Source organism: Palaemon carinicauda, chromosome 33 (genome assembly GCF_036898095.1).
Source record: "Palaemon carinicauda isolate YSFRI2023 chromosome 33, ASM3689809v2, whole genome shotgun sequence".
NCBI classification, from domain to species: Eukaryota; Metazoa; Arthropoda; class Malacostraca; order Decapoda; family Palaemonidae; genus Palaemon; species Palaemon carinicauda.
Genome location: NC_090757.1, coordinates 20599611 through 20621872, shown reverse-complemented (window position 1 = coordinate 20621872; position 22262 = coordinate 20599611). Strand labels below are relative to the sequence as shown.

The window sequence follows — 22262 nt, the reverse complement described above, 5'->3', positions numbered from 1 at the left end:
TCCCTTCCGCACAAGTCCAACGGCCCAGCTGTAGCCACTGGGTCAGTTCGGACTCGCTGCAGTCTTCCGATGACTGCTCACCTCCTAAGAGAGGCAAAGCGGTACCGCCTCAGACAGTTACACCGTCTGTCGCCGCACCTGCTCCTGCAGACCCTAAGTGGTCTTTACTGCAAGACATGCAGTCCCAATTAACGTCTCTTATGCAGGACTTGCGTGCGGAGAAGGTTGCTGCCGCACCAGCTAGTGCAGCCTTTTGCCTACAACCACCCACACGTTCGGTTGTGCGTCCTGTGGACGCTGAGGCGACCTTCTTGCGCACTCCAGTTGAGAGAGTCCCGCCACCCATGCGTTCCAGTGTGCCCTGCCAGCCGCATGTTGACGTTCAGCGACGCACGGAGCCTTCCGTTGACGTTCGTGAGGTACAACAACCGTCAGAGTTGTTTTGTTTTGACGCAGTGTGTCAACCTCCGCAACCCAGTGTGGTTGCCACTGCTCACCCACATCAGGCTAGACAGTCTGGAGTAGACGCTGTGCGTCCCCGCGCTGCTATGGTTGTTGCCAGCTCACAGACTGGGCAACAGTTCCATGACGTTGCGTCCGGCTCAGTCACGCATGCACCCGTGCGACCGGACTCAGCTAACCAGCCGTTACCTACTCCTTTGCCGCTTCCTCCTCAATACTCGGATGAGGGACTTTCTGATGATGATGGTGCTGCACACGTAGATGAACCACATTCAGAACTGGACGAGCCTAAGTCTACGCAACCCTCTTTGGACTTTAGGAAAGTTTTGGCACTGTTCAAAGAGATGTTTCCGGACCAGTTTGTGTCTGTGGCTCCGCGCTCTCCTCCGTCAGAGTTTGTTTTAGGTATGCCGTCATCCACGCCTGCCTTTACTAGACTCGTCCTCGCACGCTCGTCCAAGAGAGCTTTACGAGTGATAGGAGAATGGATGCAGTCCAAAAAGAGTCTAGGGAAGACAGCCTTTACGTTTCCCCCTGCTAGACTCTCTTCTAGATCGAGCGTCTGGTATGCCACGGGAGAAGTTCTCGGCTTGGGAGTTCCTGCCTCTGCCCTGGGCGACTTCTCAAGTCTTGTAGACTCTCCCCGCCGGCTAGCCATGAGACGCTCAAAGATATGTTGGTCATCTTCGGACCTGGACCACCTTTTGAAAGGTATATTTAGAGCCTTCGAGGTCTTCAACTTTTTAGACTGGTGTCTGGGAGCTCTAAGCAGAAAGATCTCTCCGACAGAGAAGGAGACTTCCTTGCTCATCATGTCCTGCATGGACAAGGCCGTACGTGACGGATCTAATGAGCTTGCTGCATCTTTCGTGTCCGGAGTCCTCAAGAAGCGTGAGAACCTTTGCTCTTTCCTGTCAGCTGGAGTTACACCTTGCCAAAGATCCGAACTTCTGTTTGCTCCTCTTTCCAAGTGCCTCTTTCCAAGTGCCTCTTTCCAGAGGACCTGATTAAGGAGATTGCTGCTTCTTTGATACAGAAGGATACTCACGATCTGGTTGCGTCCTCTGCTCGCAAAGCCACCCCTTTGCCTACCTTGTCAGCTAGACCAAGGATGGACACTCCAGCGTCCCGATTTATTCCGCCCTTTCGTGGCAGAGCCTCCAGCAGAGGAGGTGCTTGTGCCGAAGGTAGACGTGGAAAGAAGAAAGGAACCAAGTCCTTTAAGGGCAGAGTCTGACTGCCAGCTTCTTCAGACAGCAGTGGGAGCCAGACTCAAGAACTTTTGGCAGACCTGGGAGAAGAGAGGCGCAGATGCACAATCTGTGAAGTTGCTCAGAGAGGGGTACAAGATCCCGTTTGTACGAAAACCCCCTCTAGCAACGTCTCCCATCGATCTCTCTCCCAGGTACAGAGAGGAAGACAAGAGACGAGCATTGAAACAGGAAGTGTCTCTCTTACTAGAAAAGGGAGCGGTAGTCAAAGTCCTGGACCATCAAACCCCGGGCTTCTACAACCGTCTCTTCTTGGTGTCAAAGAAGACAGGAGGGTGGAGGCCGGTGCTAGACGTCAGTGCGCTGAATGTCTTTGTCACAAAGCAGACGTTCTCCATGGAGACCACAAAGTCCGTTCTAGCAGCGGTCAGAAGGGAAGACTGGATGGTCTCTTTAGACCTAAGGGACGCATACTTCCACGTCCCCATCCACCCAGACTCCCAACCTTTTCTAAGATTTGTTTACGAAAAGGTTGTCTACCAGTTTCAAGCCCTGTGCTTTGGCCTAAGCACAGCTCCTCTTGTGTTTACGAGGCTGATGAGGAATGTAGCCAAATTCCTTCATTTAGCGGACATCCGAGCCTCCCTCTATTTGGACGACTGGCTTCTAAGAGCTTCTTCCAGTCGTCGCTGTCTGAAGGATCTAAAGTGGACTCTAGATCTGACCAAGGAATTGGGTCTCCTTGTCAATTTGGAAAAGTCACAAGTGGTCCCATCCCAAACTATTGTGTATTTAGGGATGAAGATTCACAGTCTAGCTTTTTGGGCTTTTCCGTCGGCCACCAGAACAAGCCAAGCCCAGTTATGCATCCAGAACATGCTGAAGAAGGAACAATGTTCAGTCAGGCAGTGGATGAGTCTGATAGGGACCCTATCATCCCTGGAACAGTTCGTGTCGTTAGGAAGACTACACCTCCGTCCTCTTCAATATCACCTAGCTTTTTACTGGAAAAAGGACAAGACGCTAGAAGTGGTCTCGATCCCCATTTCCGAGAAGATGAAGTCTTGCCTGACATGGTGGAACGACAGTATCAGCCTCAGAGAGGGTCTGCCCCTGGCTGTTGAGACTCCCAACCACGTTCTCTTCTCGGACGCATCGGACATAGGCTGGGGCGCGACATTAGACGGTCGGGAATGCTCGGGAATTTGGAACTCGAGTCAAAGGACAATGCATATCAACTGCAAGGAGCTACTGGCAGTTCATCTGGCCTTGAAAAGCTTCAAGTCTCTCCTTCAAGGCAAAGTGGTGGAGGTGAACTCGGACAACACCACGGCTTTGGCGTACATCTCCAAGCAAGGAGGGACCCACTCTATGACGTTGTATGAGATCGCAAGGGACCTCCTCACCTGGTCAAAAGGTCAAAACATTTCGCTAGTAACGAGGTTCATCCAAGGCAACTTGAATGTCATGGCAGATTGTCTCAGTCGGAAGGGACAAATCATTCCAACAGAATGGACCCTCCACAAGGATGTATGCAAGAGACTTTGGGCCACATGGGGCCAGCCAACCATAGATCTCTTCGCAACCTCGATGACCAAGAGGCTCCCAATATATTGCTCACCAATCCTGGACCCAGCAGCAGTTCATATAGATGCCTTTCTCCTAGATTGGTCACATCTAGACCTATATGCATTCCCTCCGTTCAAGATTGTCAACAAGGTACTGCAGAAGTTCGCCTCTCACGAAGGGACAAGGTTGACGTTAGTTGCTCCCCTCTGGCCCGCGAGAGAATGGTTCACCGAGGTACTTCGATGGCTAGTGGACGTTCCCAGAACTCTTCCTCTAAGGGTGGACCTTCTACGTCAGCCACACGTAAAGAAGGTACACCAAGGCCTCCACGCTCTTCGTCTGACTGCCTTCAGACTATCGAAAGACTCTCGAGAGCTAGAGGCTTTTCGAAGGAGGCAGCCAGGGCGATTGCTAGAGCAAGGAGGACATCCACCCTTAGAGTCTACCAATCGAAGTGGGAAGTCTTCCGAAACTGGTGCAAGTCAGTATCTGTATCCTCGACCAGTACCTCTGTAACTCAAATAGCTGACTTCCTTTTATACCTGAGGAAAGAACGATCTCTTTCAGCTCCCACTATCAAGGGTTACAGAAGCATGTTGGCATCAGTCTTCCATCACAGAGGCTTAGATCTTTCCAACAATAAAGATCTACAGGACCTCCTTAAGTCTTTTGAGACCACGAAGGAGCGTCGTTTGGTTACACCTGGTTGGAATTTAGACGTGGTACTAAGATTCCTCATGTCAGACAGGTTCGAGCCGCTACAATCAGCCTCCCTTAAAGATCTCACCTTAAAGACTCTTTTCCTGGTATGCTTAGCCACAGCTAAAAGAGTCAGTGAGATTCATGCCTTCAGCAAGAACATCGGATTTTCATCTGAAACGGCTACATGTTCTCTACAACTTGGTTTTCTAGCCAAAAACGAGCTACCTTCTCGTCCTTGGCCGAAATCGTTCGATATTCCAAGCTTATCGAATATGGTTGGAAATGAACTAGAAAGAGTCTTATGCCCTGTGAGAGCTCTTAAGTTCTATTTAAGACGAACTAAACCTTTACGAGGCCAGTCAGAAGCTTTATGGTGTTCAGTTAAGAAACCATCTTTGCCTATGTCAAAGAATGCTTTATCCTAGTTTATCAGACTGTTAATACGAGAAGCTCATTCACATCTGAGTGAGGAAGACCAAGCTTTGCTGAAGGTAAGGACACATGAAGTTAGAGCTGTCGCAACTTCCGTGGCCTTTAAACAAAATAGATCTCTGCGAAGTATAATGGACGCAACCTATTGGAGAAGCAAGTCAGTGTTCGCGTCTTTTTATCTTAAGGATGTCCAGTCTCTTTACGAGGACTGCTACACTCTGGGACCATTCGTAGCAGCGAGTGCAGTAGTGGGTGAGGGCTCAACCACTACAATTCCCTAATTCCATAACCTTTTTAATCTTTCTCTTGATATGTTTTTATTGTTGTTTTTGGGTTGTCCGGAAGGCTAAGAAGCCTTTTGCATCCTGGTTGATTTGGCGGGTGGTCAAAGTCTTTTCTTGAGAAGCGCCTAGATTAGAGGTTTTGATGAGGTCCTGTTGTATGGGTTGCAACCCTTCATACTTCAGATCCTAGGGGTCGCTCAGCATCCTAAGAGGATCGCGAGGCTCCGTAAGGAAGACGTACTTAAAAAGGCAGAGTAATTGTTCAAGTCGACTTCCTTACCAGGTACCTATTTATTTTGTTTTTGTTATTTTGATAACTTCTAAAATGAAATAAAAATTCTTAGCTCATATGATGTAAACATATTTTGCTGGTCTCTACCCACCCCCCTGGGTGTGAATCAGCTATTATAATCACCGGCTAAGTTAAATATTGAAAAATGTTATTTTGATAATAAAATAAATTTTTGAATATACTTACCCGGTGATTATAAATTAAAGGACCCTCCCTTCCTCCCCAATAGAGACGCAGTGGACTGAGGAGAAAATTGAGTTCTTTGTTTACAATGAGTACTGGGTATCTGGACGACAGATGGCGCTGTTGAAGTACACCCCCTACCTGTGTAGCGATCGCTGGCGAATTTTTCCTTAGAGTTTTTCTGTCGAGCAACAGAGTTGCAGCTATTATAATCACCGGGTAAGTATATTCAAAAATTTATTTTATTATCAAAATAACATTTTGTCTTGTTAACTGTGAATGCAGTTCTTATACTGTAGGTTTTCTTCAATTGACCCTGTATTATCGTAATTTGGATTTTCTTTTGATAATTATATCACTTTTCACTGTTGGCATATAATTGGGAATATTGGTTTTAGATACAGTATTGTAAAATGATCTGCACTAAAAAGCATTGGTGTATGTGTTTATCTTTGTTGTCAAAAGTTATCATTTCTATGAAACTCACCTGATGTTTGTCAAAGCTGCTTAGATGTCAATGTCTACCGTGAAACTGAATACAGGTACAGTACTGTTATCTTTCCTTGTAATAGCCCTGCCACTCTAATGGAGCATTGACATTATATAGTGGTGTATGATGGAGAGTGTTTTCAACTGGACTCCGCAAGGCTCTAGAAGAGTTGGAAGACCCAGGACTACTATACATGGTTGAGGACTATGAAGTGTGAAGTGGGAGATGGTGAATAGAGAAGTATTGATTTAAAAGCTCAAGATAGAGACGACTAGTGAAATCTAACTGAGGCCTTTTGCGTCAATAGGCGTAGGAGGAAACGATAATGATGTATGATAATGCTTGTGTTACTACACCGTATCTTCTTTGTTTCCATGGCCACATTGAGATATGGTTATTGTATTCTACCTGTGCTACAAATTGTGATTTTTTGATTTAGAGGAGTTGTTTAAAAACTCATTATTGATTATTGTAGAAGGATAGGAGATGTTTTATTTTGGCTTTGCTATCCATTTCTATGAGCGTAGTTTAAGGGATTTATTGTTGGATGATAGTGGTCCTAATTATCGTTGTGCCATGTACTGGGAATAAAGGTGTTTTGTTCCTACACATATACTAAACTTTCACTCTTTAGAATAGGGATTCTCTTTAGCAGAGCTGGAAAGGTCTTTGAATCCGTTAACGAGGTATTTAATGACAAGTGGTGACCGCAGGCTAATAGCCCAGTTAAAGATCCTTCACTTTTGCCTTTGGCTGCAATGAGGTTGGAAGTATTGTTGCATCCTATCTAGGACTGTTTAATCTTCTACTTTTGATTTGGTTAGCGATATTGACTTTGGGTAAAATAGTGGGATGAATCAGGATTACAAGTGTATATTGGACATCTTCAGTTTATGATAAATCATCTATTATCCAATCACTATCAAGGTGCATAATTGTTACAATTATCTTCTTTGTTACTGAGTGTTGATCATGTCCTCCCATAGATGGTTTGTGTACCTATGAAAAATATATACTACTGTATAGTATTTATAAATTTTTTTTATATTTTCCTAGCTATACAAAAATGAGTTCTATAGAATTAAACTCCCTTCCTCAACCACCTCGCTGTCCCGAGTCGATGGTCAAAAGTAAAGAATCTTTGTCAGCAGAGTGGGCGGAGCTACTTGCCCACTCTCACCACCTGTCGTTAACTACTGTGAATTTTTAATGATTTCAACGTCTGTTCCAACTCCGCTAAAGACATTCCCTTATTTTGAAGGACTCAGGATTGTATAGTTCTGAAAAAAAAAAAAATAATTTGAAATTTGGTATATATTGAACATTTTGATTATGTTGGCTTTAATAGAAAGAGGAAAATCTCTGAAAATGTATGTGCAATGTCAGATGGTTCAGTTACCACAGGTTTTAAGTTTGGCAGATCATGAGTGAACCTTGTTCTCTGATCCAGTTGAATCAAAATCATTCAAACTGGAAACTTTGTAGGAAATTTTAACGATGCATTTCCATCTTTAATGTGGACCAAGGCAGAGGAGGTATTAAAAAACGGATTTTGAGCGAAGCGAAAAATCTATTTTTGGGTGAGGTAGCCATGTCGTCCTGATGGAAGTTCCTTCGTTAGTAGCTTCCTAGGTTATATTTGACTACAGTGATATATCCCAGAGAATTTACCAAAGGTATCCAGAATTCTAACTCCTGGAGCGAATATCCCTTGAAAATTTTTAATAAGGGATATCGCATAAAATCAGAGGACGTATTCTTGACACGTCTCATAGCTATCTACACCTATAATAGCATTTTCGCTTTCAGGGGAAAAAGTGGCAAGAATATAGGAGAGCCGTTATTAAGGCAACGCTCCTACTGTAGAAAGGGGTAACTCGTGACTGTGAACAGAAAACGGGAACCCCAATCTCTCGCTCCCTTGGTCACAAAATCAGGACTTAATAAGCACACAACACTATTATAAACGTATAAAAATAAAATTGTAACATCAAGATAAGACTACGAACGAAGAATAGCGTCTGCTAAAACCTACATTAAAGGGAAAAGTCGACTGACGAACGCCCCGGTGGGGCGGGTACTAAACTATAATAAAGCTAGAACGCTAATCTTGTTCGCAGACTGGACTTGCTAGCAAAAAGTACCATGGGAAATAACGATAATAATAATGATGGTTCAAAAGGCATAAGGCCAGGGACGTAACCAAGAACCTAAGTGACAGAGTACCAAACGGGCAAGACTAAGATGAACTCCCCAAGACAAGGGAACAAACAATGGCCGCCGCGACGGGCCTAGACGGAAATGATAAAACAGACTATACTGGATATAAGACAAAAGCCCGGTACTACAAAAAGCTGTCAAAACAAACTATGGTACTTAACATTGGAATGGGTGAAGATGGAGCTTCGGTCATGACGAAATAAATCCACAAGTGTGAAAAACACGCCGAGAGCACAACAAATTACACACAATTCTAGCAGTCCAAAAAGAAGGGTGTGGGTGGCATGCCTCTGGTAGATTGGCTGGTGCCTCTGTATCGGCCCATCCCTTTGACGAAGGAATTAACTAAATGGAAGACAGCCTGTGAAAAGTGGCTTTCACGCGCCTTTGCTTTATACACAACACCCACAAGGTGCTCGCTCGAGGGTAGTAACCTCTGCATTCCATGCTTTTATCTTTCTCTGGTATACTGTAATTGGAAGATTTTATCAGAAAAGTGTATTAGAAGGACCCCTTTTCACCGGCCGCCACAGGTCGACCCAGAAATAGCATTTTCGCTTCGAGGGGAAAAAGTGGCAAGAATATAGGAGAGCCGTTATTAAGGTAACGCTCCTACTGTACTGTAAATAGGCGCCACCCCGCCGCCTCGTGGCGCCATCTAGCCATTCTTTGTAGCTTTGTCGGTGTAACATATACAGTATATTAGGGAGGGAATCGTTATCCTTTGTCAAAAGGAGGGCGAGTCCATCAGGACGACATGGCTACCTCACCCAAAAATAGATTTTTCGCTTCGCTCAAAATCCATTTTTTGGGCTCAGGCCATGCCGTGCTGATGGAAGTTTACCAGAGCATTAATGTATCTGTGGATTTTCAATAGTGCCATTCATCTCGAGATAAGTTTTCCTTTTGGCCCTCAGGACCTAAAGACACTTGACGTTACCGTTAAAATGTCATTCAACTAATCATATCAGATGTCAGTGCTTCCTGCCCCCTACAGGGAAGAGTCTGGGTAGACTTTAGGAAAAACCCCAAGGATTGTGAGTTCAAGGAACAGACTAGCAAACACTTTGTATATTTGTGTCATCATATACGTAAAGCATAGATTGTACTTAGATGGAATTGATCTGTGTAGGTTACTGAAGAACTTCCCGAGTCTGGATATTGATAGAGACAGATAGGTTTATACGCATGTAGGAAACCTTAGTTCAGTAAGATAGACAGTTAAGTACAATCAGTCCTTACCTGGTTGCTCGGAACAGTAATAATCTCAGTTCCTGGTGTTTTCCTAGATAATGATAGGATCAAAAGATGCTCTGACATATATATAAAGTTAGGATATTTGGGGCGAAATGAGACGCAAAGATTCCTACTATTGTTTATTACAAAAGTAAAAATAGAAATCAAGGTTGAAACAATCAATTACGCTTTCAGTTTATGCTGAATGAATCTGCATAGGAGCATAATTGGTAATAACAGAAATAAATAAAGTTTCACCTGAAAAAGGGAACACAAGCCACTCTGGGAAATATGTAAAGATTTCACTATGTATTCTGTTGTTACAAGGAACACTATGCATATAAATATGCATGGCACATGTGTTGGTCTATTATGCTGAATGTCACCTGTGTAGCTAGAACAGTCTTATAGTGTCAACACTAAACACATTACTCACATGATGTACCTTAAGAGTCTATCATGTACTCCCTTCACTAGAAAGTCCCAAATAGTGCACTGTTCTTTGCAGAGGTCAGGGGGCAGGTTTCAGAACACTACCTGCTGCCACCACAAAATGTTTAATTTCTTGTAGTTGCTTCACGTAGTGTTTGAAGAAGACTCTGGATGACTTCCATCCAGTATGAGCTCGAAGGCTTTCAAACGACATAGTCTGAAAGAAATTGAGGGACGAGGAGACTTTCCTCGGATCATGACCTGCGGGTGTGCTGTCTGGATCCACTCTGGGAATAAAATAGGTGATTTTCGCCCTTATCTGTTTCAAGGATAACGTTGAACCTGATGTTTCTCTCCTGAAAAGCTGACCTCCCTTAAAGTCTGAAGTTCGACGAAGATAGACCTTTAGGCATTCCACTGGGCAGAGGGATGCTTCTTCCTTCTGAGGGCAGATTCTCCAGGGACCTCATCTCTAGTGGGCAGCTCGTTCTTGGCGAGAAACGTTGGGTCCGGAAAGAGGTTTAGTTCTCCGCAGTCTGTGAACTGAATGTGGCCATCATCCCTCGAGAGGGCCACTATTTCGTTGATTCTGGCTCCCGAGGCTAGTGCAAATAAGAATATCATCTTTTGAGTCAAGTCCTATAGCGAACAATCTTCATTGTTCAGAGTTGATGGTAAGTGAAGAACCTTGTCCAGGGACCATGAAATGGGCTTAGGAGGGGCTGCGGGCCGAAGTTTAGCGCAGGCTTTGGGAATCTTGTTGAAGATTTCGTTAGAGAAGTCTACCTGGAAGGCATAAAGCACTGGTCTGGATAGGGCGGATTTGCACGTAGTGATCGTATTGGGTGCTAGACCTTGTTCATGGAGATGGATGAACAAGGACAGGCAAAAATCCGTAGAACTCTCCTTAGGTTTCTTTGCCTTGACTAAGGCGACTCATTTCTTCCAAGAAGACTCTTATTGTCTTCTTGTTGACTTTGACTTGTACTCTTCTAAGAAGTTGATACAGTACAGTCTTTTGAAATCCCGAACCTTTTCTTGACTGCCAAGGTGAGAAAATCATGAGATGAAGGTACTGGGACTTCAGTGATGAAACGGAGACAGTCAATTTCTGCACTTGCTGAGTCAGAACTGGGTCCGGCAACGGGATCAGCTTCAGGCGTAGTTCCGTTCCAGGGGGAACCAGACACTGTTGGGCCATTTGTGGGCCACTATTGCTGCTGTCCCGCGGAAGGATCTCAGCTTGTCGAGGACTTTCAGCAGAAGGTTGGTTGGAGGAAACAGGTATATCTTGGACCATCTGTTCCAGTCTATAGACATCGCGTCCGTTGCTTCCGCTAGGGGATCCTCGTACGGAGCTACGTACCGGGGTAGCTTTTTGTTGTTGCTCGTTGCGAAGAGGTCTATCCGCAGTCCTGGGACTTTGCGTAAGATGAAGGAGAATGATCTTGCGTCTAGGGACCATTCCGATGTGCGTCCACCGTCACATTGCGGAATCCTTGAAGGTGGACTGCTGACAAGTGCCATCTCTTCTTCTCCGCTAAACGGAGGATGGCCAGTATTACTTGATTCAGATGAGGTGATCTCGACCCCTGTCGATTGAGGCATCTCATTACAACCTCGCTGTCTAGGACCAGGCGAATGTGGATCGAGCAGCGAAGTTTCAGTTTTTTCAGCGAGAGAAAAACTGCCATGGCTTCCAGAAAGTTGATGTGGAAGGTTCGGAAGAGAGGAGACCAGGTTCCTTGGACTTTCCGATGATGAAAGTGGCCTCCCCACCCTTCCCTTGAGGCATCTGTGTGAACGGTGGCTGACGGTGGAGGTGGTTGCAAAGGTACCTTCTTCTTTAGGTTCTTGACCTCCGACCATGGCTTGAGTAGGGATCGCAGACGATTTGGTACGGGCTTCTTTAGATGTCTTCGAGCGTTTGATGCGTATTTTCTCCAAACTCCTGATGCATCTTTTAGTTGTGCTCTCAACACTGGATCTGCCACTGAGGCAAACTGGAGGGACCCCAACACGCACTCCTGTTGCCTTCTTGATATCCGGGCGGATTGAAGGAGTCTCTTGACAGATCCCGCTATCTCTTTCCTCTTCTTTGATGGAATGGAAAGGCAGTGTGACTGTAAGTCCCAATGTACACCCAGCCACTGGAACTTCTGAGCTGGAGAAAGACAAGACTTTTCCAAGTCGATCTTGAATCCCAGGTGTTCTAGGAACTGGATCACTTCCTTGGAGGCTTGCGTGCACTCCTCTTTGGATGCTGCCCACACCAGCCAGTCGTCCAGGTAGGCGCTACCTGGATTCCCTTTAGGCGTAGTTGATGAATGACTGCATTCGCAAACTTGGTGAATACCCTTGGGGCTATGTTTAAGCCGAAGGGCATGGCTCTGAAGACGTATTTTCTTCTCTGTAACTTGAACCCTAGGTAGGGGGAAACCTGACGGTTGATTGGTACGTGCCAGTACGCATCCGTCATGTCTATGGAGACTGTGAATGCCTGTTTGGGCAAAAGGGTCCTTATGTGTTGAAGCGTCAGCATTCTGAACTTGTAGTTCACTATGAACTTGTTGAGTGGTGATAGGTCCAGAATGACTCTGAGCTTTTCCGAGTCCTTTTTCGGAACACAAAATAGCCTTCCTTGGAATTTGATGGACTTCGCCCTTCTTATAACCCTCTTGTTTAAGAGTTCCTGAACATATTCTTCCAATATGGGGGTCGAGTGTTGGAAGAATTGAGGGAAGTTGGTTGGAGTTGTGTTCCAACTCTACCCCAGTCCATTCTTGACTAGGCTGTGGGCCCAGGGATCGAAGGTCCAACGATCCCGGAAGAGAAGAAGTCTCCCTCCTACCGGTAGCATCTCACTTGGAGTGCTGGTTGGAGGATTTACCTCCTTGGCCACGTCCACGTCCACCTCTGTTGCCCCTGCCTCTGGAGGGGTGCTTAGAGGATCCTTGAAAGGAACCTCGAGTTTTCGGCCTGAAAGTTGTCGACTGCCTTTCAAAAGCTGGGGTGAAGGCGGGCGACTGTGTCGCCACCGTCTGGGGAACCAGCTGGAAGGTGGTGGTTGGCTGTGCTACAGTCTGTTGCACCATGGCCATGGGAAGCTGTTGTTGTCTAGGACGAGAGGGCACTCTTGGTCGTTTCGTCTTCCTTTTCGGCTGGGGACCCTCGTCAGCGGAAGACTTACTATTGGAGGACAAGCCCCACTTGGAGAGGAGATTCCTATTCTCCGAAGCAGCTTTGTCCACGACCTCTTTGACCACTTCGCTTGGGAAGAGGTCTTTTCCCCAGATGTTGGAAGCTATCAGCTTCCTCGGTTCGTGCCTCACTGCAGCCGAGGTGAACACGAACTCTCTGCGAGCCCTACGGGCTTTGATAAAGTTGAACAGGTCTTTGGTGACCGTCGCCAAATGAGCCTTGGCGAAGACCATGTACATATCTGGGATTTCTGATATGCTTGCCATCGTTTCTAGTCCCGTCTGCAGAGACATAGAGGCGGCAAGACGTTCTTTTGTCTCCTGCTGCCTGCGTAGGAGAAAGTCCGACAGCTTGGGGAGGTCTTCGCCGAACTGAGGTCTGGCAATGTTTGCCTCCAGCTTCCCAACTGTGAAAGTGTTATGCACATCTTTCCAGTCCTTGTCATCCAATGGAAAAGCGAGGGAGAAGGGCCTACACTCTTCGAGTGTAGGACAGGATTTCCCTGCCTCCACTGCCTTTAAGGCAGCCTTAAACCCTTTGTCCATAAAGGGAAAGGCACGAGAGGGATCAGCAGCAAAAGAAGGGTGCTATTTGCTGAGAGCCGGCACCTTGGAATTAGTAAAGGCCCTCTCTTTCAAGGTGTTTGAGAACAAGGGGGGTAAAAAACGATGACCTCTTTTGGCTCTGTCTCCTCTTTGGATGAAGGCTCCGTCCTCAGACGGACATAACAATCTGGGTAGGCCCCTTTGCTGGGCCAGAACTCTACATCGTCCACTGGGACAGTGCCCAGTTTTTCAGAGAGGAAGATCTACCCCCTGACATCGGCATATGCTCATCATACCTCTAAGGATTGACGTCAGAGAAGCAGGAAGGTCCTTGATGTTTAGCTTCTTCGGAGCTAAACGCGTCGCCACAAGCTGGTGCATCTCCATCCGAAGAGAAGCCTCCTTCTCCGACGATTTCTTTTGCATGTCCTGGAACATGGAAAGAAGAGAGTGCAGCATGTTCGTGATTGAATCCAATTGGTGGGGGGGGGGGGGGGGGCAGAAGAAGAGGTCGAGGGCACCGGTTCGGACACCGTCGCAGAAGAAACCAAAACCGTTTCGGCTTTCTCGGTCTCGCCTTCAGGGGGTACGTCATCCTCCTGTTCCAATTCTTCAACAAGGAGATTATGCTCGGTCTCCTCTGAGACAACCGACATGTTGTCCTCAAGCTGGATGCCCTGCAAGGCATCCGAAACGACAGATTCTATCGGAATCTGGACGAGGGGAATCTCGGGTTGAGCCTGGGGAATAATTGTATTCGAAAATGCCCTAGGGAACAGACAAGCCCTCATCTTCTCATTAGGAAGATATGGGCCAGAGGTGTTCTTCTGAAAACCTTTGACCCATTTGCGCAGCGTCTCTCTTGCTGCATCCCTAGACTCTGTAGACTTTTGATCATCAAAAGCCTCTTTAACAAGTTTGTCACAAACAGTACAGTATATACTGTACACCTGTGGGTCCCAATATTAAAGAGATCCCTTTGTGACTGCGCAGCGAGCATGGGCCCTGCACATGTCATGGTCGCTGAAGTTCCTACTGCAGACCCTGCAGAAGTTGTTCCCGCACTCGGGATGCTCCTCCTTTAAAGCAAGAAAAGCATATAAGTATTCTGTGAAATTCTCAGATTTCATCATACATATTTATTCAAAAATATTTAGCTTAGGATAGGGTAAGCTAGATGAAGAAAAAGACACCTACTGTGTTTCCTGTCCAGCCCATTTCTGTGACCTCCCTCAATATTGAATACTAAATTCTTTATGAATTTGGGAAGAATATCCTTGGATATAAGGTGTCTTCTTAACACTGTCTTCTTTATTCAATATTGGGGAATCGGTAATGGTTGTTAACCATTAGGAAGGCAGAGAGAATCGCTCTCTTAATTGTGATGGTCTCACAATGGGCTGCCCATGAGCACTGTGTAGGTTGGAAAAAATTTTGTATGGGCTATGGCAATGACTGCCGGCGGCATACCTCCAGTACTGCCGTGCCGGCGTGTTCTGGGCTATAGAAGGCAAGCACTGCCTTCAGGGTGATGAGCGACAGGTCGCCGGCAGAGCAACTGCCGGCGGCATGCCACCAGGACTGCCGTGTCTGCCGACAGGTCGCCGGCAGCCAGAGGGACCTTCTATCAAGTAGGAGCCGGTGGCAGCCGCCGATAAACTGTCTAGACTTTGGGTTGCCGGCTGCCGGCGGCCGGTCAGAGTATGCCTATTGCATTTGGTCGTCGATCAACGGCGCCCAAGGCAAGTGGCGTCAGAGCTAACTGCCGGCAGGCGTCCAACATGGAGCCGGCAGGCGTCCAACATGGCTGCCGGAAGCTGGCCCAGAATGGGGAAAGGAAAGGAAAAGAAGGATAGAGGAAGGCAAAGGCTCAGCCTTGCTGGCCTACATCCGGAATGAGGGTTCAAATGGAAGGGGGTCCATCCGACCATATCCCATCCATATTGGTAGCATGGATATGGAAGGCAGTCCAAGGAAGGGCTGAAGAACAATCAAAGACAGATGGGGCTCCTGCCGGCAGCCGGCTCAGCCGGCGGCAGGCAGGCTTCAGATATTGGAAAAGAAAATGAACTTAGGGAGTCGGTTGCATTGAAGTTAAAAGGTGAAACTTTTGGGTAAAATAAATATAGAAAGTAGAAATATCATAGAGTATAAGTACAATATAGCTATAGCAGAATTGGCCTAACCAACAAGAATTTGTTGGCAGTGAATTTTAAAGTTTTTCTGGAAGGACAAGCTAGACCCTATAATTAATGCAGCCAAGGAAGAAGGGATTATGTTATAATGTAAGTCAAGTCTTGATAGATCCAAATATTGTTTGTATTGGATGATATTTGCCCAAATTTAAACTAAAAACTACCGAAGACTTAATATTTAGTGGGCATGTTGGAGCATAATCTTACATATGGAGTTTCTTTTATTTCTATTATGGAGAGACATTTTCAAAATAGTCACTTGGGAATTTTTGAAATAGGTGTTGAGTTTGTCTTTTTTATGAGATGATATGGGTAATGAGTTTATAAAACTACAATTGAAATGACTAATAAATAAAACCACAAAACAATCAATGTTTGGAAGAACTACCAGACTGAGAAGTGTGTTAGGAATTACTGCAATACTAATTCCTCAATAAGACTACAGTACTTTCTAGTGCTAGAAAGCCATTACTGATACCTCTTATGTTAATTCTACCTGATCTATCATTGCTATTAAATCTCTTATAAGAAGAAAACATGTGCTATACAGTACATTTGTTTATACATTTGGTTAGCTTAGTGGGGCAGTTTTTCTATTATACCATTTTATATATGAAAGTATGTTCCCTGTACAGTCTTATTTTGAATATGAAGTTCTGATTCTTATTAGCCTTGGATATTGAAAAAGTCAACTCTTTTTTCCAGAACTATACTTGAATGATTCTGTTCCAATCTTAGATGCAATACCCTCACCTCTACAGTTTCATCGAGACTGGGTTGCTCCCAACAAACCTGTTATATTTAAAGGAGCAGTGAAGAAATGGCCGGCTATCAAGAAGTGGTCTTTAAATTACTTAAGGTAATGTACAAATAGTTACCAGTGATATAATTTATATCTCCATTCTGTTTGATTACCTTTGTATGCCACCTATGGAAATTATGTATGACTTTGTCGTAATCTTAAACTTTCAAGACCAAATAGGATTAGTGTACAGTACATCCATGAACTTTGGAAATGGTTTTACATGATTTTGAAGTTTAAGTTTTAGGGCTGATATTTGTATCTACTAATACTTTAAAATTTTTATGATTTGCAAACAATTGTTTTATAAATGTAATTTTTTTTGCTAGCTTTAAACCTTAGAGTAGTTCCTGAATTCAAACTCCAGCTTGATGAATGGAAAGAGAAGGAAGATAAGCTTTTGAAAATATTTCTTCATTTTAATCAAGGAAAGACAGGAGTTAGAGTCTTTGTAGAATTTTAGTGGTACTTTTAGCTACACACATTTTATTATTAATGTTATTTTTTCAATATTAAACTTACCCGGTGATCATATAGCTGTCAGCTCTGCAGCCCGACAGAAAAACCTAAGGACGAAATACGCCAGCGATCGCTATACAGGTGGGGGTGTACATCAACAGCGCCATCTGTCGAGTAGGTACTCAAGTACTCCATGTCAACACAGAACCAATTTTCTCTCTGTCGTGCCACCGGCAAGACCTACTAAATACGCTGTTGTTTTCTGGATTGATTTTCACGTTATTTGGTGAAGTATTCATTTCTGGTTATTAGCTATCGCTGTGCAGAAGTTATCTTCAATACTTCCTTGCATTCTTTTATTGGATTTTGGATTATTTGTTGACGACTTGGATAGATTTTGAATTCCCCCCTTTGACTAATTCAAGATGTCTGACCCTTCTCAAGTCCCCAAGTACAGGAAGTGTAGCGCTAGGGACTGTTCAAGGCGTCTTCCGAAGGCCTCTATCGATCCGCACACCATTTGTTCCAATTGTAGGGGTAAAGCCTGTCAATTGGAAGATCGATGTGAGGAATGCGTTGGGCTTTCGGAATTCGATTTTCAAGAATTCCTGAAATATGCACGTAGGCTAGAGAAGGATAGGATCAGGAGGAGTTCGTCTCGCTCAATTGATTTTCCTCTCCCCATGCCCCACAACCTATTCCTTCCCCTGTAGTGGTTGCACCCGACCCCCCTGCTAGCTCTCATCAACCTTCGATGGCAGATATGATGCGTGCCATCCAGGCTCTAGGTGAGAGAGTCGAGTCATTGGCGAATGACCGCAATCAACTCATGGCTGACGTCAGGGAGTTGAAAGGTAAAAGTGCAGTGGGAAGTGAAGTGAGTGTTAGTGCAGTGAAAAGTGTCAGTGTTACGCATGAGGGTGCGTCTGTTCGTGCCTGTCGTCCTCCCAGTCCGGGACCTCTTGCAAGCTCCCAAGCCCAGGGGAGAAGCAATGTCGTACGACCAAAGGGTTCGACAGGCTTTAATCAGCGGACAGACGTTCCCTCCGTGGTTTCGGACGTATCTTGCCTAGATCGTCCCACCCACAAGAAGACGAGTGAGCCCGTTCATTCCTCGTCTGCGGAAGAAGTTTCACGCCAGAAACGATGGACCAAGGTCTCACGGCCTCTTAAACGCAAGGTCCCTTCCGAGCAAGTCCAACGGCCCAGGTGTAGCCACTGGGTCAGTTCGGACTCGCTGCAGTCCTCCGACGACTGCACACCTCCTAAGAGAGGCAAAGTGGTACCGCATCAGGCAGTAACTCCGTCTGTTGCCGCACCAGCTGTTGTAGACCCTAAGTGGTCTTTGCTGCAGTCTATGCAGACTCAGTTAGCTGCTGTTATGCAGGAGTATCGTGCGGAGAAGGTTGACGCTGCACCCGTTAGCCTACAACCAACCACGGTTGTGCGCCCAGCAGACGCTGAGGCTGCCTACTCCCACACTCCACCTCCACCCATGCGCAGTCGACCCTGCCAGACGCATGTTGACGTTCACCGACGCACGGAACCCTCCGCTGACGTTCGTGTGCTACCACAACAACAGGAGGGTGGAGTTAAGCTGCCGTGTTTTGACGCGGTGCGTCAGCCTCCGCAACCCACGGTGGTCTCCGCTATCCGACCACAGTCGGGAGTAGACGCTTTGCGCCCCCACTCAGCTATGGTTGTTGCCAGTTCTCAGACTGACCAACAGTGGCATGACGTTGGGTCCAGTGCAGCCACGCATGCACCCGTGCTGCCGGACTCAGCCGTCCAGCTTTTACCTACTCCTTTGCCTCTTCCTCCTCAGCATTCAGACGATGGACTCTCTGATGATGACGAAGCTGCACATCTTGACGACCAACACTCGGACATTGACGAACCCAAGACCACGCCTCCCTCCTTAGACTTTAGGAAAGTGCTTGCGCTGTTCAAGGATTTATATCCGGATCAGTTTGTGTCTGCAGCACCACGCTCGCCTCCCTCTGAGTTCGCTTTAGGCATGCAGTCAGCAGCTCCTGCCTTTACGAAGCTCGTACTCGCTCGCTTGTCCAAGAGAGCTTTAAGGGTACTGGGAGAGTGGTTGCAGTCCAAAAAGCAACTTGGGAAGACAACCTTCATGTTTCCCCCGGCCAAGCTTGCTTCCAGATCTAGCGTCTGGTATGCCACGGGAGAAGTTCTCGGCTTGGGAGTTCCTGCCTCTGCCCAGGGCGACTTCTCAAGTCTGGTAGACTCTCCCCGCAGGCTGGCTATGAGACGCTCCAAGATTTGCTGGACTCCTTCGGATATGGACCATCTTATGAAAGGAGTTTTCCGTGCATTCGAAGTCTTTAACTTCTTGGACTGGTGTTTGGGAGCGTTGAGCAGGAAGACGTCCCCTTCTGATAAGGAAACTTCCATGCTCATTATGTCCTGCATGGACAAAGCCATACGGGATGGTTCTAGTGAGCTTGCGGCTTCTTTCGTGTCCGGGGTCCTCAAGAAGCGGGATCACCTTTGCTCCTTCTTGTCAGCTGGAGTCACCCCATGTCAAAAGTCGGAACTTATGTTTGCTCCGCTCTCGAAGTGTCTCTTCCCTGAAGAGTTAATCAAGGAGATTGCCGCCTCCTTGATCCAGAAAGACACTCATGACCTGGTGGCGTCATCCGCACGCAAAGCCAACCCTTTGCCCTCCGTGCCTAGACCCAGGATGGACACTCCAGCGTCAAGGTTCATTCCGCCCTTTCGTGGCAGAGCCTCCAGCAGAGGAGGTGCTCATGCCGGAAGTCAACGTGGGAGCAAGAAGAAGGGTTTCAAGAACTACTGGCAGGCCTGGGAGAACAGGGGCGCAGACGCACAGTCTGTGAAGTTACTCAGAGAGGGGTACAGGATTCCATTCTTGCGCAAACCCCCTCTAGCAACAACTCCCATCGACCTCTCTCCCAGGTACAGAGAGGAGGACAAGAGGCTAGCTTTACAGCAAGAGGTGTCTCTCTTACTACAAAAGGGAGCGGTAGTCATAGTCCGGGACCATCAATCCCCGGGCTTCTACAACCGTCTCTTCTTAGTGGCGAAGAAGACAGGAGGGTGGAGACCGGTGCTAGACGTCAGTGCTCTGAATGTCTTTGTCACAAAGCAGACGTTCACCATGGAGACGACAAAGTCGGTTCTAGCATCGGTCAGGAAGGAAGACTGGATGGTCTCGTTAGACCTAAAGGACGCTTACTTTCACGTCCCCATCCACCCAGATTCCCAACCTTTTCTAAGGTTCGTTTTCGGGAAGGTTGTATACCAGTTCCAAGCCCTGTGCTTTGGCCTAAGCACGGCACCTCTAGTTTTTACCAAACTGATGAGGAATATTGCCAAATTCCTGCATTTAGCAAACATCAGAGCCTCCCTCTATTTGGACGACTGGCTTTTAAGAGCTGCGTCAAGTCGTCGCTGTCTGGAGAATCTAAAGTGGACTCTGGATCTGACCAAGGAATTGGGTCTCCTGGTCAATATGGAAAAGTCCCATCCCAATCTATAGTATACCTAGGAATGGAGATTCAGAGTCAAGCTTTTCGGGCTTTTCTGTCGGCCCCCAGAATCAGTCAAGCCCAAGAATGCATCCAGTCCATACTGAAGAAGGACCGATGTTCAGTCAGACAGTGGATGAGTCTGATAGGGACGCTTTCATCACTGGACCAGTTCATCGCGTTAGGGAGACTCCACCTCCGACCCCTTCAATTTCACCTAGCTGCTCACTGGAGAAAGGACAAGACGCTAGAAGCGGTCTCGGTTCCTATTTCCGAGAAGATGAAGTCTTCACTGACTTGGTGGAAGAACAACATTCTCCTCAGGGAGGGTCTGCCACTGGCTGTTCAGACCCCCGACCACCTTCTCTTCTCGGACGCATCGGACACGGGCTGGGGTGCGACATTGGACGGTCGGGAATGCTCGGGCACGTGGAATGCGGATCAAAGAACGTTGCACATCAACTGCAAGGAGCTACTGGCAGTTCATCTGGCCTTGAGAAGCTTCAAGTCCCTCCTTCTAGGCAAGGTGGTGGAGGTGAACTCCGACAACACCACAGCCTTGGCGTACATCTCCAAGCAAGGAGGGACTCATTCGATGACGTTGTACGAGATCGCAAGGGACCTCCTCACCTGGTCAAGAGATCGAAACATATCCCTAGTAACGTGGTTCATTCAAGGCGACATGAATGTCATGGCAGACCGCCTCAGCCGGAAGGGTCAAATCATCCCAACAGAGTGGACCCTTCACAAGAATGTTTGCAACAGACTATGGGCCTTATGGGGTCAGCCTACCATAGATCTGTTCGCAACCTCGATGACCAAGAGGCTCCCAATTTATTGCTCACCGATTCCGGACCCAGCAGCAGTTCACATAGATGCCTTTCTTCTGGATTGGTCCCATCTAGACCTTTATGCATTCCCCCCGTTCAAGATTGTCAACAGAGTACTGCAGAAGTTCGCCTCTCACGAAGGGACAAGGTTGACGTTGGTTGCTCCCCTCTGGCCCGCGAGAGAATGGTTCACCGAGGTACTGCAATGGCTAGTAGACGTTCCCAGAACACTTCCTCTAAGAGTGGACCTTCTGCGTCAGCCGCATGTAAAGAAGGTACACCCAAGCCTCCACGCTCTTCGTCTGACTGCCTTCAGACTATCGAAAGACTCTCGAGAGCTAGAGGCTTTTCGAAGGAGGCAGCCAGAGCGATTGCTAGAGCAAGGAGGACATCCACTCTCAAAGTCTACCAGTCGAAGTGGGAAGTCTTCCGAAGCTGGTGCAAGTCGAAATCAGTATCCTCAACCAGTACCTCTGTAACTCAGATAGCTGACTTCCTTTTATACCTAAGGAAGGAAAGATCCCTTTCAGCTCCCACGATCAAAGGTTACAGAAGCATGTTGGCAGCAGTCTTCCGTCACAGAGGCTTAGATCTTTCCAACAACAAAGATCTACAGGACCTCCTTAAGTCTTTTGAGACCTCGAAGGAGCGTCGGTTGGCCACACCAGGTTGGAACTTAGACGTGGTACTGAGGTTCCTTATGTCAGCAAGGTTCGAACCACTTCAATCAGCCTCTTTTAAAGATCTCACTTTGAAGACTCTTTTCCTCGTCTGCTTAGCTACAGCTAAAAGAGTCGGTGAGATACACGCCTTCAGCAGGAACATTGGATTTACATCTGAAACGGCTACATGTTCCTTACAGCTTGGTTTTTTAGCCAAAAACGAACTTCCTTCTCGTCCTTGGCCCAAATCGTTCGATATTCCAAGCCTTGCTAATTTGGTTGGAAATGAACAAGAAAGAGTACTATGCCCTGTAAGAGCTCTTAAGTACTATTTGAGACGTACTAAACCATTACGTGGACAGTCAGAAGCTTTATGGTGCGCCATTAAGAAACCTTTACCTATGTCGAAGAATGCAGTTTCTTATTATATCAGACTTTTGATTCGAGAAGCTCATTCCCATCTGAATGAGGAGGACCATGCTTTGCTGAAGGTAAGGACACATGAAGTTAGAGCTGTCGCGACTTCAGTGGCCTTCAAACAAA

General features: G+C 46.7%; 1 protein-coding gene across 2 annotated transcripts in view; it reads left to right on the top strand.

Moving 5' to 3' along the window:
• Positions 1-22262, top strand: part of JMJD7 (Jumonji domain containing 7) — a 58415-nt gene that overhangs the window by 20149 nt on the left and 16004 nt on the right. For both annotated transcript variants that reach the window (XM_068356811.1, XM_068356812.1), the window contains exon 3: positions 16160-16313. In XM_068356811.1, coding sequence (XP_068212912.1) covers positions 16160-16313 — 154 coding nt within the window. The remainder of the gene's footprint in view (positions 1-16159; positions 16314-22262) is intronic.